Source organism: Salvelinus namaycush, chromosome 25 (genome assembly GCF_016432855.1).
Source record: "Salvelinus namaycush isolate Seneca chromosome 25, SaNama_1.0, whole genome shotgun sequence".
In the NCBI taxonomy this organism is placed as follows: Eukaryota; Metazoa; Chordata; class Actinopteri; order Salmoniformes; family Salmonidae; genus Salvelinus; species Salvelinus namaycush.
The window spans coordinates 27,760,699-27,776,903 of NC_052331.1; the positions used below are offsets into that span (position 1 = coordinate 27,760,699).

The 16,205-nt window shown below is 44.9% G+C and overlaps 1 protein-coding gene across 1 annotated transcript in view; it reads left to right on the plus strand.

Moving 5' to 3' along the window:
- The window catches only part of LOC120020413 (chloride channel protein 2-like), a 54,505-nt gene that overhangs the window by 31,600 nt on the left and 6,700 nt on the right, over nucleotides 1-16,205 (plus strand). The window contains exons 14-17 of the mRNA XM_038964056.1: nucleotides 5,121-5,334; nucleotides 5,481-5,614; nucleotides 5,950-6,203; nucleotides 13,463-13,675. Coding sequence (XP_038819984.1) covers nucleotides 5,121-5,334; nucleotides 5,481-5,614; nucleotides 5,950-6,203; nucleotides 13,463-13,675 — 815 coding nt within the window. The remainder of the gene's footprint in view (nucleotides 1-5,120; nucleotides 5,335-5,480; nucleotides 5,615-5,949; nucleotides 6,204-13,462; nucleotides 13,676-16,205) is intronic.

Sequence of the window (16,205 nt, forward strand, 5' to 3'; positions counted from 1 at the left end):
TTAGCTCAAGGCTAGCTCCAAGCTAGGCCCATCTCCCGGAAAGCCGAAGAGATCCATCAAGCAATTCCTGGCCTTCAATTACCTCTTTTGTCAATTGGCCTGGACCCTTTGCTGCCGACACGGAGCCCCGCCTATCCATCAAGACTGGTCTGCCGACGTAACCGTACGAGGGGGTTTCAACAGGCTCTCCCCGTTGCGACGTCCCCCTGAGGCCCATCTGCTAGCCTGCTAGCCCCAGCCTGCTAGCTGTCTGAATCGCTGTGCCTCCAGCTCGCCTAGCTACTCACTGGACCCTATGATCACTCGGCTACACATGCCTCTCCCTAATGTCAATGTGCCTTGTCTATTGCCGTTTTGGTTAGTCATTTTTGTCTTATTTCACTGTAGAGCCTCCAGCCCTGCTCAATATGCCTTAGCTAGCCCTTTTGTTCCAACCCTCGAACATGCGGTGACCGCACCTGGCTTAAATGGTGCCTCTAGAGAAAAAAACTATCTCATCGTCACTCAATGCCTAGGCTTACCTCCACTGTACTCACATCCTACCATACTCTTGTCTGTACATTGCCTTGAATCTATTCTTTCGCACCCAGAAACCTGCTCCTTTGACTTTCTGTTCCGAACGCACTAGACGACCAGTTCTTTTAGCCTTTAGCCGTAATCTTATCCTACTCCTCCTCTGTTCCTCTGGGGATGTAGAGGTTAACCCAGGCCCTGCAGCCCCCAGCATCACTCCCAATCCCCAGGTGCTCTCATTTGTTGACTTCTGTAACCGTAAAAGCATTGGTTTCATTCATGTTAACATTGTTTTATTCACTACTTTAGCACACTCTGCCAACCCGGATGTCCTACCCGTGTCTGAATCCTGGCTTAGGAAGGCCATCAAAAATCCAGAAATTTCCATCCCTAACTATAACAGTTTCCGACAAGATAGAACTTCCAAAGGGGGCAGAGTTCTACAATCTACTGTAGAGAGAGCCTGCAGAGTTCTGTCATACTATCCAGGTCTGTGCCCAAACAATTTGAGCTTCTACTTTAAAAAATCCATCTTTCCAGAAACAAGTCTCTCACCGTTGCCGCTTGTTATAGACCCCCTTCAGCCCCCAGCTGTGCCCTGGACACCATATGTGAATTGATCGCCCCCCCCATCTATCTTCAAAGTTCATATTGTTAGGTGACCTAAACTGGGACATGCTTAACACCCCGGCAGTCCTACAATCTAAGCTAGATGCCCTCAATCTCACACAAATGATCAAGAAACCTACCAGGTACAACCCTAAATCCGTAACCATGGGCACCCTCTTAGATATCATCCTGACCAACTTGCCCTCTAAATACACCTCTGCTGTCTTCAACCAGGATCTCAGCGATTACTGACTCATTGCCTGCGTGCGTAAGGGGTTCGCGGTCAAACGACCACCCCTCATCACTGTAAAACACTTCAGCGAGCAGGCCTTTCTAATCGTCCTGGCTCGGGTATCGTGGAAGGATATTGAACTCATCCCGTCGGTAGAGGATGCCTGGTTGCTCTTCAAAAGTGCTTTCCTCTCCATCTTAAATAAGCATGCCCCATTCAAAAAAGAATCAACTAAGAACAGATATAGCCCTTGGTTCACCCCAGACTTGACTGCCCTTGACCAGCACATCCTGTGGTGTTAGCATCGAATAGCCTCCGCGAATAGCCTCCACTATATACAACTTTTCAGGGAAGTCAGGAGCCAATATACTCAGTCAGTTAGGAAAGCTAAGGCTAGCTTTTTCAAACAGAAATTAGCTTCCTGTAGCACTAATTCCAAAAAGTTTTGGGACACTGTAAAGTCCATGGAGAACAAGAGCACCTCCTCCCAGCTGCCCACTGCACTGAGGATAGGAAACACTGTTACCACCGATAAATCTACGATAATCGATAATTTCAATAAATATTTTTCCACGGCTGGCCATGCTTTCTACCTGGCTACCCCTACCCCGGCCAACATCTCAGTACCCCCTGCAGCAACTTGCCCACCCCTCCCCCCCGCTTCTCCTTCACCCAAATCCAGACAGGTGATGTTCTGAAAGACCTGCAAAATCTGGATCCCTACAAATCAGCTGGGCTAGACAATCTGGACCCTCTCTTTCTAAAATTATCCGCCGAAATTGTTGCAACCCCTATTACTAGCCTATTCAACCTCTCTTTCATATCGTCTGAGATCCCCAAAGATTGGAAAGCTGCCGCGGTCAACCCCCTCTTCAAAGGGGGTGACACTCTAGACCCAAACTGTTATAGACCTAAATCCTTTCTAAAATCTTCTGAAGCCAAGTTAATAAACACATCACTGACCATTTCGAATCCCACCGTACCTTCTCCACTATGCAATCTGGTTTCAGAGCTGGTCATGGGTGCACCTCAGCCAGGCTCAAGGTTCGAAACGATATCATAATGGCCATCGATAAAAGACAGTACTGTGCAGCCGTCTTCATCGACCTGGCCAAGGCTTTCGACTCTGTCAATCACCCCATACTTATCGGCAGACTCAAAGACTCAAATGACTGCCTCGCCTGGTTCACCAACTACTTCTCAGATAGAGTTCAGTGTGTCAAATCGGAGGGCCTGTTGTCCGGACCTCTGGCAGTCTCTATGGGGGTGCCACAGTGTTCAATTCTCGGGCCGACTCTCTTCTCTGTATATATCAATGATGTCGCTCTTGCTGCTGGTGATTCTCTGATCCACCTCTACGCAGACGACACCATTCTGTATACATCTGGCCCTTCTTTGGACAATGGGGCTAACAAACCTCAAAACGAGCTTCAACGCCATACAACACTCCTTCCGTGGCCTCTAACTTCTTTTAAATGCTAGTAAAACTAAGTGCATGCTCTTCAACCGATTGCTGCCCGCACCATCCGTTTTATCACCAAAGCCCCATATACTACCCACCACTGCGACCAGAATGCTCTCGTTGGCTGGCCCTCACTACATATCCGTCACCAACCCACTGGCTCCAGGTCATCTATAAGTCTTTGCTAGGTAAAGCCCCGCCTTATCTCAGCTCACTGGTCACCATAGCAACACCCACCCGTAGCACGCTCTCCAGCAGGTATATTTCACTGGTCATCCCCAAAGCCAACACTTCCTTTGACTGCCTTTCGTTTCAGTTCTCTGCTGCCAATGACTGGAATGAATTGCAAAAATCACTGAAGCTGGTGACTTATATCTCCCTCTCTAACTTTAAGCATCAGCTGTCAGAGCAGCTTACCAATCACTGTACCTGTACATAGCCCATCTTTAAATAGCCCATCCAACTACCTCATCCCCATATTATTACTTACCCTCTTGCTCTTTTGCAACTCAGTATCTTTACTTGCACATCATCATCTGCACATCTATCACTCCAGTATTAATGCTAAATTGTAATTATTTTCGCCACTATGGCTTATTTATTGCCTACCTCCCTACTCTTCTACATTTGCACACTCTGTACATATATTTTTCTATTTTTCTTGTGAAGTGAAGTTGAGACATTCTTTAGCAGTTGAGACATTCTTTAGCAGTTGAGACATTCCTTCCAATTGCTAATGATGTTAGTCAAAAAGATTCCTTAAGTAAATAGCCCCGTTGAATGTGTTTTCCTAGTTATTATTTACACTTTTATGTGTAACTCTGTGTTGTTTTTGTCGCACTGCTTTGCTTTATCTCGGCCAGGTCGCAGTTGTAAATGAGAACTTGTTCTCAACTGGCCTACCTGGTTAAATATATATATTTTTTAAGAAAATGGGAACAGGATGCACCTGAGCTCAATTTCAAATCTCATCACAAAGGGTCTTAATACTTATGTAAATAAGGTATTTCTGTTTATATTTTTATACATTTGCAAAAATGTCTAAAAACATGTTTTTGCTTTGTCATTATGGGGTATTGTGTATAGATTGCTGAGGATTTATTTTTATTTAATCCGTTGAAAACACAGGATTGCGTCGAGGCACAGATCTGGGGAGGGGTACCAAAACATTTCTTAAATGGAAGAAGTTTGGAACCACCAAGGCTCTTCCTAGAGCTGGCCACTCGGCCAAACTGAGCAATCAGGGGAGAATGGCCTTGGTCAAGGAGGTGACCAAGAACCCGAGGGTCACTCTGACAGAGCTTTAGAGTTCCTCTATGGAGATGGGAGAAACTTCCAAAAGGACAACCATCTCTGCAGCACTCCACCAATCAGGCCTTTATGGTAGAGTGGCAAGACGGAAGCCACTCTTCAGTAAAAGGCACATGACAGCCTGCTTGGAGTTTGCCAAAAGGCACCTAAAGACTCTCAGACCATGAGAAACAAGATTCTCTGGTCTGATGAAACCAAGATTGAACTCTTTGGCCTGAATGCCAAGCGTTACATCTGGAGGAAACCTGGCACCATCCCTGCGGTGAAGCATGCTGGTGCCAGCATCACGCTATGAGATGTTTTTCAGTGGCAAGGACTGGGAGACTGGTCAGGATCAAGGCAAAGATGAACGGAGCAAAGTACAGAGAGATCCTTGATTAAAACCTGATCCAGAGCGCTCAGGACCTCAGACAGGACAACGACCCTAGGCACACAGCCATGACAACACAGGAGTGGCTTCGGGACAAGTCTCTGAATGTCCTGGAGTGGCCCAGTCAGAGCCCGGACTTGAACCCGATCGAACATCTCTGGAGAGACCTGAAAATAGCTGTGCAGCAACACTCCCCATCCAACCTGACAGAGCTTGAGAGGATCTGCAGAGAAAAATTGGAGGAACTCCCCAAATACAGGGATGCCAAGCTTGTAGCGTCTTACCCAAGAAGAGTAAAGGGTCTGAATACTTACTTAAATGTGATATTTCAGATTTTTTATTTGTAATAAATGTGCAAAAATGTCTAAACTATTTTTTGCTTTGTCATTATGGGGTATTGTGTGTAGATTGATGAGGGGAAATAACTATTTAATACATTTTAGAATAAGGCTGTAACATTACAAAATGTGGAAAATGTCAAGGGGTCTAAATACTTTCCGAAGGCACTGTATGTCTAGGGAGGCTGTGGAAAGCAAAAAGATAAATGTCGCTTTCCACCACATTAGACGATAAAATCCATATTCATCATCATCATCCAAACTCTCTGTATCCCTCCTCCCCAGGTGCGGCAGCGTTGTCGGGGGCTGTGACTCACACAGTGTCGACGGCGGTCATCGTGTTTGAGCTGACGGGTCAGATCAGCCACATCCTGCCGGTGATGATAGCGGTGATCCTGGCCAACGCCGTAGCCCAGTCCCTCCAGCCCTCGCTATACGACTCTATCATCAGGATCAAGAAACTACCCTACCTCCCTGAGCTTGGTATGGGGCACCACGAGTGAGTTTCTGTCCATCTGTTCGTGTCTCAATCTCCCTCACTTTATATTATACTCCCTCTATTCTTTGTTCTCTTATTTTTTCCAACTTTCTTCCGGACATTTCATTCTAACCCTACACCACTCTTCTCCTCCTCTCCTCCTTCAGGAAGTATAACATCCGTGTGGAGGACATCATGGTTAGAGACGTGCGTTACATCACTCTCTCCTCCTCCTATCGAGATGTACAGGAGGTCCTGCTGACTGGACAGCTCAAAACACTGGCCCTGGTCGAGTCCACGGGTAAGGATGTGTGTATAGTCTGCTATAATTTCAAGATGCATCCTTCCTCCATTACACATTGTCACTCTCTACTGCTTCCCTTTTTCTCTCCCACGTCTTCCAGCTTTTTGACTTTCTGTCCTATTCCATCTATTCTGTACTCTGCTTAGTACTCTCCCTTACTGTTTCCTCTTTTTTCTCCCCTATCCCCCGCACCCCTTTTCTCTTTCTCTGTCTTCTCTCCCTTATTATCCTTTGCTATTTTCTCTCCCATTTTCCTCTCTCTTTCTTTTCCCCTCTTTATCATCCTATCCCTCTCTCCCCTCCCTCTCTCCCTCTTTCTCTCTGTCCTCCAGATTCTATGATCCTGTTGGGTTCTATAGAGCGCTCTCAGCTCCAGTCACTCCTGTCCCTCCAGCTGGGTCCATCGCGCAGGCTAGACCACCTCCGGAGGCACGCCAAGGACAATGACACACATACACTGGACACACACCTGTCCAACCTGGGCAACATGGACAATCCCCTAAGCCCACCCTGCACACACACATATTCCAACAGCACCAATACCAGCGCACGCCATGGGGTCCGCTTCGTGGTGAGTGTAGCGGAGGTGAGTCGGATTCACGCTCGCGTGATGAGGTATCACTGCCTGCGACTTAAAGTTCATTACACACCCTCGAGGGTGGGGGGTAGGTAGGGAAGTTATGTTTAAAGTTCATTACACATGTGTGGATAGGTGTTACAGTAAATGTGAGTTAAGTAAGTGTTTTACGGTGTATTACAGAGTGTGGTGTGGGCTGGTTTGGTATGTTTGGTAAAGGACGTCTGTGAACGTTGTCTGATTTCAGTATCAAATCAAATGTTATTGGTCACATACACATATTTAGCAGATGTTATTGCAGGTGTAGTGAAATGCTTGTGTTCCTAGCTCCAACAGTGCAGTAATATTTAACTATTCACAACAATACACACAAATCTACAAGTAAAAGAATGGAATTAAGAAATATATAAATATTAGGAAGAGCAATGTCGGAGTGGCATTGACTAAAATACAGTAGAATAGAATAAAGTATATACATATGAGTAAAGAAGTATGTGAACATTATTAAAGTGACTAGTGTTCCATGTCTATGTATATAGGGCAGCTGCCTCTAAGGTGCAGGGTTGAGTAACCGGTTGGTAGCCGGCTAGTGATGGCTATTTAACAGTCTGATGGCCTTGATATAGAAGCTGTTATTCAGTCTCTCGGTTCCAACTTTGATGCATCTGTACTGACCTCGCTTTCTGGTTGATAACGGGGTGAACAGGCCGTGGCTCGGGTGTTTGATGTCCTTGATGATCTTTTTGGCCTTCCTGTGACATTGGGTGCTGTAGGTGTCCTGGAGGGCAGGCAATTGTGCGTCTCTCAATTGTGCATCTGTAAAAGTTTGTGAGGGTCTTAGGGGCCAAGCTAAATTTCTTCAACCTCCTTTCTTCAACCACTGTTGCACCTTCTTCACCACACTTTGTGTGGGTTGACCATTTCAGATTGTCAGTGATGTGTTTCCCCCAAGGAACTTGAATCTTTTCACCTTCTCCACTGCTGTCCCTTCGATGTTGATAGGGGTGTGCTCCCTCTGGTGTTTCTTGAAGTCCACGATCAGCTCTTTCATTTTGTTGACATTGAGGGAGAGGTTATTTTCCTGGCACCACTCCACCAGGGCCCTTACCTCCTCCCTGTAGGCTGTCTCGTCATTGTTGTTAATCAGGCCTACTACTGTTGTGTAGTCTGCAAACTTGATGATTGAGTTGGAGGCGTGTTTGGCCACGCAGTCATGGGTGAACAGGGAGTACAAGAGGGGGACCCCTGTGTTGAGGATCAGCGGGGTGGAGATGTTGTTTCCTACCTTCACCACCTGGGGGTGGCCCGTCAGGAAGTCCAGGAGTCAGTTGCACAGGGCGTAGTTCAGCCCCAAGGTCCCGAGCTTAATGATGAGCTTGGAGGGTACTATGGTGTTGAAGGCTGAGCTATAGTCAATGAACAGCATTCTTACATAGGTATTCCTCTTGTCCAGATGGAAAGGAAAGGGATAGGGCAGTGTGCCGTCTGTTGATCTATTGGGGCGGTAAGCAAATTGAAGTGGGTCTAGGGTGTCAGGTAAGGTAGAGGTGATATGATCCTTAACTAGCCTCTCAAAGCACTTCATGATGACAGAAGTGAGTGCTACGGGGCGATAGTCATTGTTCAGTTGACTTTGTTCCTTTTTTCCCCCCCCAATTTCGTGGTATCCAATTGGTAGTTACAGTCTTATCTCATATCTGAAACTCCCGTACGGACTCGGGAGAGGCGAAGGTAGAGAGCCGTGCGTCCTCTGAAACACAACCCACACAATGCCCACCTAACCTGGAAGCTAGCCGCACCAATGTGTCAGAGGAAACACCGTACACCTGGCGACCGTGCCAGCGTGCATTGCGCCCGGCCCGCCACAGGAGTCGCTAGTGCGCGATGGGACAAGGACATCCGGCTAAACCCTCCCCTCACCCGGACGACGGGGGGGCAATTGTGCGCCTTCCCAGGGGTCTCCCGGTCGCGGACGGCTGTGACAGAGCCTGGACTCGAACCCAGAATCTCTAGTGGCACAGCTAGCACTGCGATGCAGTGCCTTAGACCACCGCGCCATTCGGGTGGACATTTTGAAGCAAGTGGGGACAGCAGACTGGGATAGGGAGAGATTGAATATGTCAGTAAACACTCCAGCCAGCTGGTCTGCGCATGCTCTGAGGACGCGGCTAGGGATGCCGTCTGGGCCGGCAGCCCTGCGAGGGTTAACGTGCATAAATGTCTTACTCACGTTGGCTACAGAGAACGAGAGCCCACATTCCTTGGGGGCGGGCCGCATTGGTGGCACTGTGTTATCCTTAAAGCAGACAAAGAAGATGTTTGGCTTGTCCGGAAGCAAGACTTCGTTGTCCGCAATGTGGATGGTTTTCCCTTTGTAATCCGTGATTGCCTGTAGACCCTGCCGCATATGTCTCATGTCTGAGCTGTTGAATTGTGACTTCACTTTGTCTCTGTGCTGACGTTTTGCCATATTCCCAGTCACCTTGCCATGGTTAAATGCGATGGTTTGCACTTTCAGTTTTGTGTGTATGCTGCGATCTATCCATGGTTTCTGGTTTGGGTAGGTTTTAATAGTCACAGTTGGAACAACTTCCCCTATACACTTCCTAATGAACTCAGTCACCGTGTCCGTGTGTACGTCAATGTTATTCTCAGAGGCTACCCGTAAGGCTATCCCAGTCTGTGATATCAAAACAATCTTGAAGCATGGATTCTGATTGGTCAGACCAGCGTTGAGAAGTCCTTCGCACGGGTACTTCCTGTTTCAGTTTCCGTTTCTGCCTATAGGAAGGGAGGAGCAAATGGAGTTGTGATCTGATTTGCCGAGAGGGAGGGCTTGGGAGCCCTTGTAGGCATCTCAAAAGGGGGAGTAGCAATGGTCAAGTGTTTTTCCAGAGTCAATGTGTTGATAGAACTTCGATAGCGCTTTCCTCAAATTTTCTTTGTTAAAATCTCCATCAACAATAAATGCGGCATCAGGATATGTGGTTTCCAGTTTGCATAAAGTTGAGTGTAGTTCCTTGATGACCGTTGTGGTATCGGCTTGAGAGGGAATATAAACGGCTGGGACTATAACCGAAGAGAATTCTCTTTGATTGTGAGGTATTCTAGGTTGTGTGAACAAAAGGACTTGAGTTTCTGTGTGTTATCACAATCAAATTAAAGTGTATTTGTCACTTGTGCCGAATACAACAGGTGTACACCTTACTGTGAAATGCTTACTTACAGGCTCTAACCAATAGTGCAAAAAAGGTATTAGGTGAACAATAGGTAAGCAAAGAAATAAAACAACAGTAAAAATACAGTGAAAACACTGACTGAACATTAGTGAGTAATATACTCGGAAGCGGTGGTGTGCACGCCTCCTGAGTCGGACTAGAAGTTACTCCGAATACCTCTTCTCTGCCGGCGACGTCTTGGAGCACTCTCTGGGATAAGTTCAATTGCCCTGGGGGTTACGAACAAAGGATCCAATTCAGGAAAGTCGAATTCCTGGTTGTAGTACTGGTGAGTTACCACCGCTCTGATATCCAAAAGTTATTTTCGGCTATATGTAATAACACAAACTTCTGGGCTAATAATGTAAGAAAGAAAACACACAAAAAAAAATACTGCAAGTTGCTTAGGAGCTAGAAGCAGAGCTGCCATGTCTGTCGGTGCCATCTTACTTCAGCATGCCTTCTACTCTCTAAAGTACCTCTAACCACTGTGTACGTGTGCTTTGTGTGTGGGTACGTCTGTGCCTGTACGTGTGCGTGCTTGCGTGTGTACGCATGTACGTGCTTGCGTGTGTACGCATGTATCATGGGTAGAGCTGTGGGGGTCATGACTGTCGGTCTCATGGTAATTGACTGATATTTCACAAACACATTTAGCATCTCCAGGCCTCCACACATACAAGCCGCTGATGCGTGCCTTTGGAACCTCTACATTAAAAAAAAAAAAATCGAATAAATCCATTTAATATAGCCTACGCCATCACAATAAATCCATTTAATATAGCCTACGCCATCACAATAAATCCATTTAATATAGCCTACGCCATCACAATAAATCCATTTAATATAGCCTACGCCAACACAATAAATCCATTTAATATAGGCTACGCCATCACAATAAATCCATTTAATATAGCCTACGCCAACACAATAAATCCATTTAATATAGCCTACGCCAACACAATAAATCCATTTAATATAGCCTACGCCAACACACTAAATCCATTTAATATAGCCTACGCCAACACACTAAATCCATTTAATATAGCCTACGCCAACACACTAAATCCATTTAATATAGCCTACGCCAACACAATAAATCCATTTAATATAGCCTACGCCAACACAATAAATCCATTTAATATAGCCTACGCCAACACAATAAATCCATTTAATATAGCCTACGCCAACACAATAAATCCATTTAATATTGCCTACGCCAACACAATAAATCCATTTAATATTGCCTACGCCAACACAATAAATCCATTTAATATAGCCTACGCCAACACAATAAATCCATTTAATATAGCCTACGCCACCACACTAAATCCATTTAATATAGCCTACGCCAACACAATAAATCCATCCATTTAGGCAGGTCTAAAGAAACATTACGATATGAAGAAAATGTATTTCAGAAGAACAGAATATGAGTTGGCCTACTATGTTATCTTGCTGTGCGCCATGCCATAGGCTGTAGGCTTGTTCATTTAGCGAACAAGATATGCTAAAAGCCCCATGCCGTTATGTTATATGATTTTATAGTAAGAATAATATAATTGAACTTTGAATAAAATAGAAAGGATATTTTTCCCATTCCGGAGCGAGTGCGTATGAAGTGGCTATATGTTGAGCGTAAAAGTGTTTATTTGAAACTGGTCCTATATGCTAGATTTAGAGTAATTTGGCAACTTTAGTTGTGAATGATAAACCTTAGAATGTCTTAGAAATCACAACATATATGGGCTGCATGATACGACTATAGGCTATTGATGATTAGAGAAAGTCACAAAAAAAGCTTGCGCTCTGTTCCTTGCCTCAGGCTGCACACGCTGTTCTCTCAAGTGATCATATTCTCAATTTAACTTTGTATGTCAAATTTGTTTGGATTTAGAATGGTGCATTTAACAAATGGACAGGAGTAGGAGCAGGGAAATGCATGTCATCTGTATGCACTCAAATAGCAAATAGAGGCCGCTTGGTTTTTCAATCATGCCAGGTAGACTACTCCGGTCTTATAATGGAGCATGTGCTTAATATTAGCAGCTGAGAAATAAATATAGTAGCAGCTGGGATCCTTTTTTTAGTGGCAACCATCAAAACTCTGCTTTCACACAGGATTGCGTATAGAAATGTCTTGGCTTATAAGAACACTTACAATGGGGAGAACAAGTATTTGATACACTGCCGATTTTTGCAGGTTTTCCTACTTACAAAGCATGTGGAGGTCTGCAATTTTTTATCATAGGTACACTTCAACTGTGAGAGACGGAATCTAAAACAAAAATCCAGAAAATCACATTGTATGATTTTTAAGTAATTAATTTGCATTTTATTGCATGACATAAGTATTTGATCACCTACCAACCAGTAAGAATTCCGGCTCTCACAGACCTGTTAGTTTTTCTTTAAGAAGCCCTCCTGTTCTCCACTCATTACCTGTATTAACTGCACCTGTTTGAACTCGTTACCTGTATAAAAGACACCTGTCCACACACTCAAACAGACTCCAACCTCTCCACAATGGCCAAGACCAGAGAGCTGTGTAAGGACATCAGGGCTAAAATTGTAGACCTGCACAAGGCTGGGATGGGCTACAGGACAATAGGCAAGCAGCTTGGTGAGAAGGCAACAACTGTTGGCGCAATTATTAGAAAATGGAAGAAGTTCAAGATGACGGTCATTCACCCTCGGTCTGGGGCTCCATGCAAGATCTCACCTCCTGGGGCATCAATGATCATGAGGAAGGTGAGGGATCAGCCCAGAACTACATGGCAGGACCTGGTCAATGACCTGAAGAGAGCTGGGACCACAGTCTCAAAGAAAACCATGAGTAACACACTACGCCGTCATGGATTAAAATCCTGCAGCGCACGCAAGGTCCCCCTGCTCAAGCCAGCGCATGTCCAGGCCCGTCTGAAGTTTGCCAATGACCATCTGGATGATCCAGAGGAGGAATGGGAGAAGGTCATGTGGTCTGATGAGACAAAAATAGAGCTTTTTGGTCTAAACTCCACTCGCCGTGTTTGGAGGAAGAAGAAGAATGAGTACAACCCCAAGAACACCATCCCAACCGTGAAGCATGGAGGTGGAAACATCATTCTTTGGGGATGCATTTCTGCAAAGGGGACAGGACGACTGCACCGTATTGAGGGGAGGATGGATGGGGCCATGTATCGCGAGATCTTGGCCAACAACCTCCTTCCCTCAGTAAGAGCTTTGAAGATGGGTCGTGGCTGGGTCTTCCAGCATGACAACGACCCGAAACACACATCCAGGGCAACTAAGGAGTGGCTCCGTAAGAAGCATCTCAAGGTCCTGGAGTGGCCTAGCCAGTCTCCAGACCTGAACCCAATAGAAAATCTTTGGAGGGAGCTGAAAGTCCGTATTGCCCAGCGACAGCCCCGAAACCTGAAGGATCTGGAGAAGGTCTGTATGGAGGAGTGGGCCAAAATCCCTGCTGCAGTGTGTGCAAACCTGGTCAAGAACTACAGGAAACGTATGATCTCTGTAATTGCAAACAAAGGTTTCTGTACCAAATATTAAGTTCTGCTTTTCTGATGTATCAAATACTTATGTCATGCAATAAAATGCAAATTAATTACTTAAAAATCATACAATGTGATTTTCTGGATTTTTGTTTTAGATTCCATCTCTCACAGTGGAAGTGTACCTATGATAAAAATTACAGACCTCTACATGCTTTGTAAGTAGGAAACACTGCCGATTTTGCAGGTTATCAAATACTTGTTCTCCCCACTGTACTTCAGTGAGGTGAGTTTTAAAAGCATGATACAATTTGATGATAAGTGTTTGATTTGATTTACGACTGCATTTGCATTGATGTCAGAGTAGTTTGAGGGACAATACAGCGCTGAGTACCAGACCATTAGGACCTGATGGTCATTAGCCAGTTGGGTGAGTGCATAAGAGGCGATTACAGTGACTCAATGGTCACATGGAATTTGATTGTGGTCTTGACTCATGAATGCAGCTGTGGCGGTAATAAAGTCACCACAACAGCCCTAATCATGTCTCTCTATCTAGATCTCAACAGAGGAGTCCTCCTTCAGCCAAGCTGTGTCCATCTCTCAGCTGCCACTCAAGTCGGCTATGAAAACTGTCCCTACTACTCACAACACAGAGGCAACCAACAGTATGCACACTCTCTCAATTAATAGAGACACGCTGACTCCGTCTCCTCTCTCAGGCTCTCAGCAGACCCTCTCCTGTGGTGACCCTGAAAGAGAGCTACTCGAGGTGTGTGTGTGTGCGTGTCTATTCTTGTATCCTCATATGCTACCTCAACCTCTACTTTCTCCTCAGAGAATCTTAATGTTGTCCTAACATTGTGCTAATGATGTGTTTGCTACTCCCTTCCCTCCCTGACTGTAAGAGCCTGGCAGAGCTGGAGGCTCCTGAAAGCAGGGGGCCCAAACGCGTCAGGATATCCATGGCGGTGGTAAGACTGCCACCCTTCTTAGAGACAGTTGCTAAGTAACCGTTGTCTAGCGACCTAGCATTGAGCAAGTGACCGATCCAAATAATTTTGAGTACTTCTACCAACCCAAAATATACTGTAGCTTCATAGCACTTGAGAGAGTGAGAGCGAGGGAGAGACAGAGAGAGAGGGAATGAGTAATGAAGGGAGAGATTGGTGTAGGAAAGGAGAGAAAGCGAGGGAGAGAAGAAGGCAAAGTTGACCGAACCTGAGTTGAAACCGGAGTCATTTTAGTGAATCTTCTGATTATTTAGCCAAAAAGTTCATGCCAAGAAGCATGAACTTCTGAATGTGGTTATGTGTTAGTGTTGTTGTTTGTTATGTGTTAGTGTTGTTGTTTGTTATGTGTTGTTGTTTGTTATGTGTTAGTCTTTCATTCTCGTATGCAGTGGTGGTATGTTAATTAAGGAAATATTGTATATTTGTGCGTGTGCATGTGCCGGTTCCGCATGTATGTATGCTGGTGTAACATAGATATAGTTAGAGGATGCAACATTGTATCTGTCCCATTTGTGGTGTCTGTGAGAGCATGGGCAGTGCAATTGAAGCCATCTCCATAGAGCTCGCCAGCTTGTAGTCCTGGCCATTCCTATGGGTGAAATTAATGATACGCGGAAAAGAAGGCCTGAGGTTAACACAGGCTTAGGAGAATTTATACGTTTTGTTATCAAATTTTATTAGTCACATGCTCTGAATACAACAGGTGTAGACCTTACAGTGAAATGCTTACTTACGAGCCCCTAACCGACAGTGCAGTTTCAAAAAATATGGATAAGAATAAGAGATAAAAGTAACAAGTAATTAAAGAGGAGCAGTAAAAAATTACAATATACAGTTGAAGTCGGAAGTTTACATACACCTTAGCCAAATACATTTAAACTCAGTTTTTGACAATTCCTGACATTTAATCCTAGTAAAAATTCCCTGTCTTAGGTCAGTTAGGATCACCACTTTATTTTAAGAATGTGAAATGTCAGAATAATAGAGGGAATGATTTATTTCAGCTTTTATTTCTTTCATCACATTCCCAGTGGGTCAGAAGTTTACATACACTCAGTTAGTATTTGGTAGCATTGCCTTTAAATTGTTTATCTTGGGTCAAATGTTTCCGGTAGCCTTCCACAATCTTCCTACAATAAAGTTGGGTGAATTTTGGCCCATTCCTCCTGACAGAGCTGGTGTAACTGAGTCAGGTTTGTAGGCCTCCTTGCTCGCACACGCATCTCAGTTCTGCCCACAAATTTTCTAAATGATTGAGGTCAGGGCTTTGTGATGGCCACTCCAATACTTTGACTTTGTTGTCCTTAAGCCATTTTGCCACAACTTTGGAAGTATGCTTGGGGTCACTGTCCATTTGGAAGACCCATTTGTGACCAAGCTTTAACTTCCTGACTGATGTCTTGAGATGTTGCTTAAATATATCCACATAATTTTCCATCCTCATGACCTCTATTTTGTGAAGTGCGCCAGTCTCTCCTGCAGTAAATCACCCCACAACATGATGCTGCCACCCCGTGCTTCACAGGTGGGAGGGTGTTCTTCGGCTTGCAAGCATCCCCCTTTTTCCTCCAAACATAATAATGGTCATTATGGCCAAACAGTTCTATTTTTGTTTCATCAGACCAGAGGACATTTCTCCAAAAAGTACGATCTTTGTCCCCATGTGCAGTTGCAAACCGTAATCTGGCTTTTTTTATGGCAGTTTTTGAGCAGTGGCTTCTTCCTTGCTGAGCGGCCTTTCAGGTTATGTCGATATAGATACTTTTGTACCTGTTTCCTCCAGCATCTTCACAAGGTCCTTTGCTGTTGTTCTGGGATTGATTTGCACTTTCACACCAAAGGAGACAGAACACATCTCCTTCCTGAGCGGTATGACGGCTGCGTGGTCCCATGGTGTTTGTACAGATGAACGTGGTACCTTCAGGCGTTTGAAAATTGCTCCCAAGGATGAACCAGACTTGTGGGGGTCTACAATATTTTTTCTGAGGTCTTGGCTGATATCTTTTGATTTTCCCATGATGTCAAGCAAAGAGGCACTGAGTTTGAAGGTAGGCCTTGAAATACATCCACAGGTACACCTCCAATTGACTCAAATGATGTCAATGAGCCTATCAGATGCTTCTAAAGCCATGACATAATTTTCTGGAATTTTCCAAGCTGTTTATAGGCCCAGTCAACTTAGTGTATGTAAACTTCTGACCCACTGGAATTGTGATACAGTGAATTATAAGTGAAATAATCTCCCTGTAAACAATTGTTGGAAAAATTACTTGTGTCATGCACAAAGTA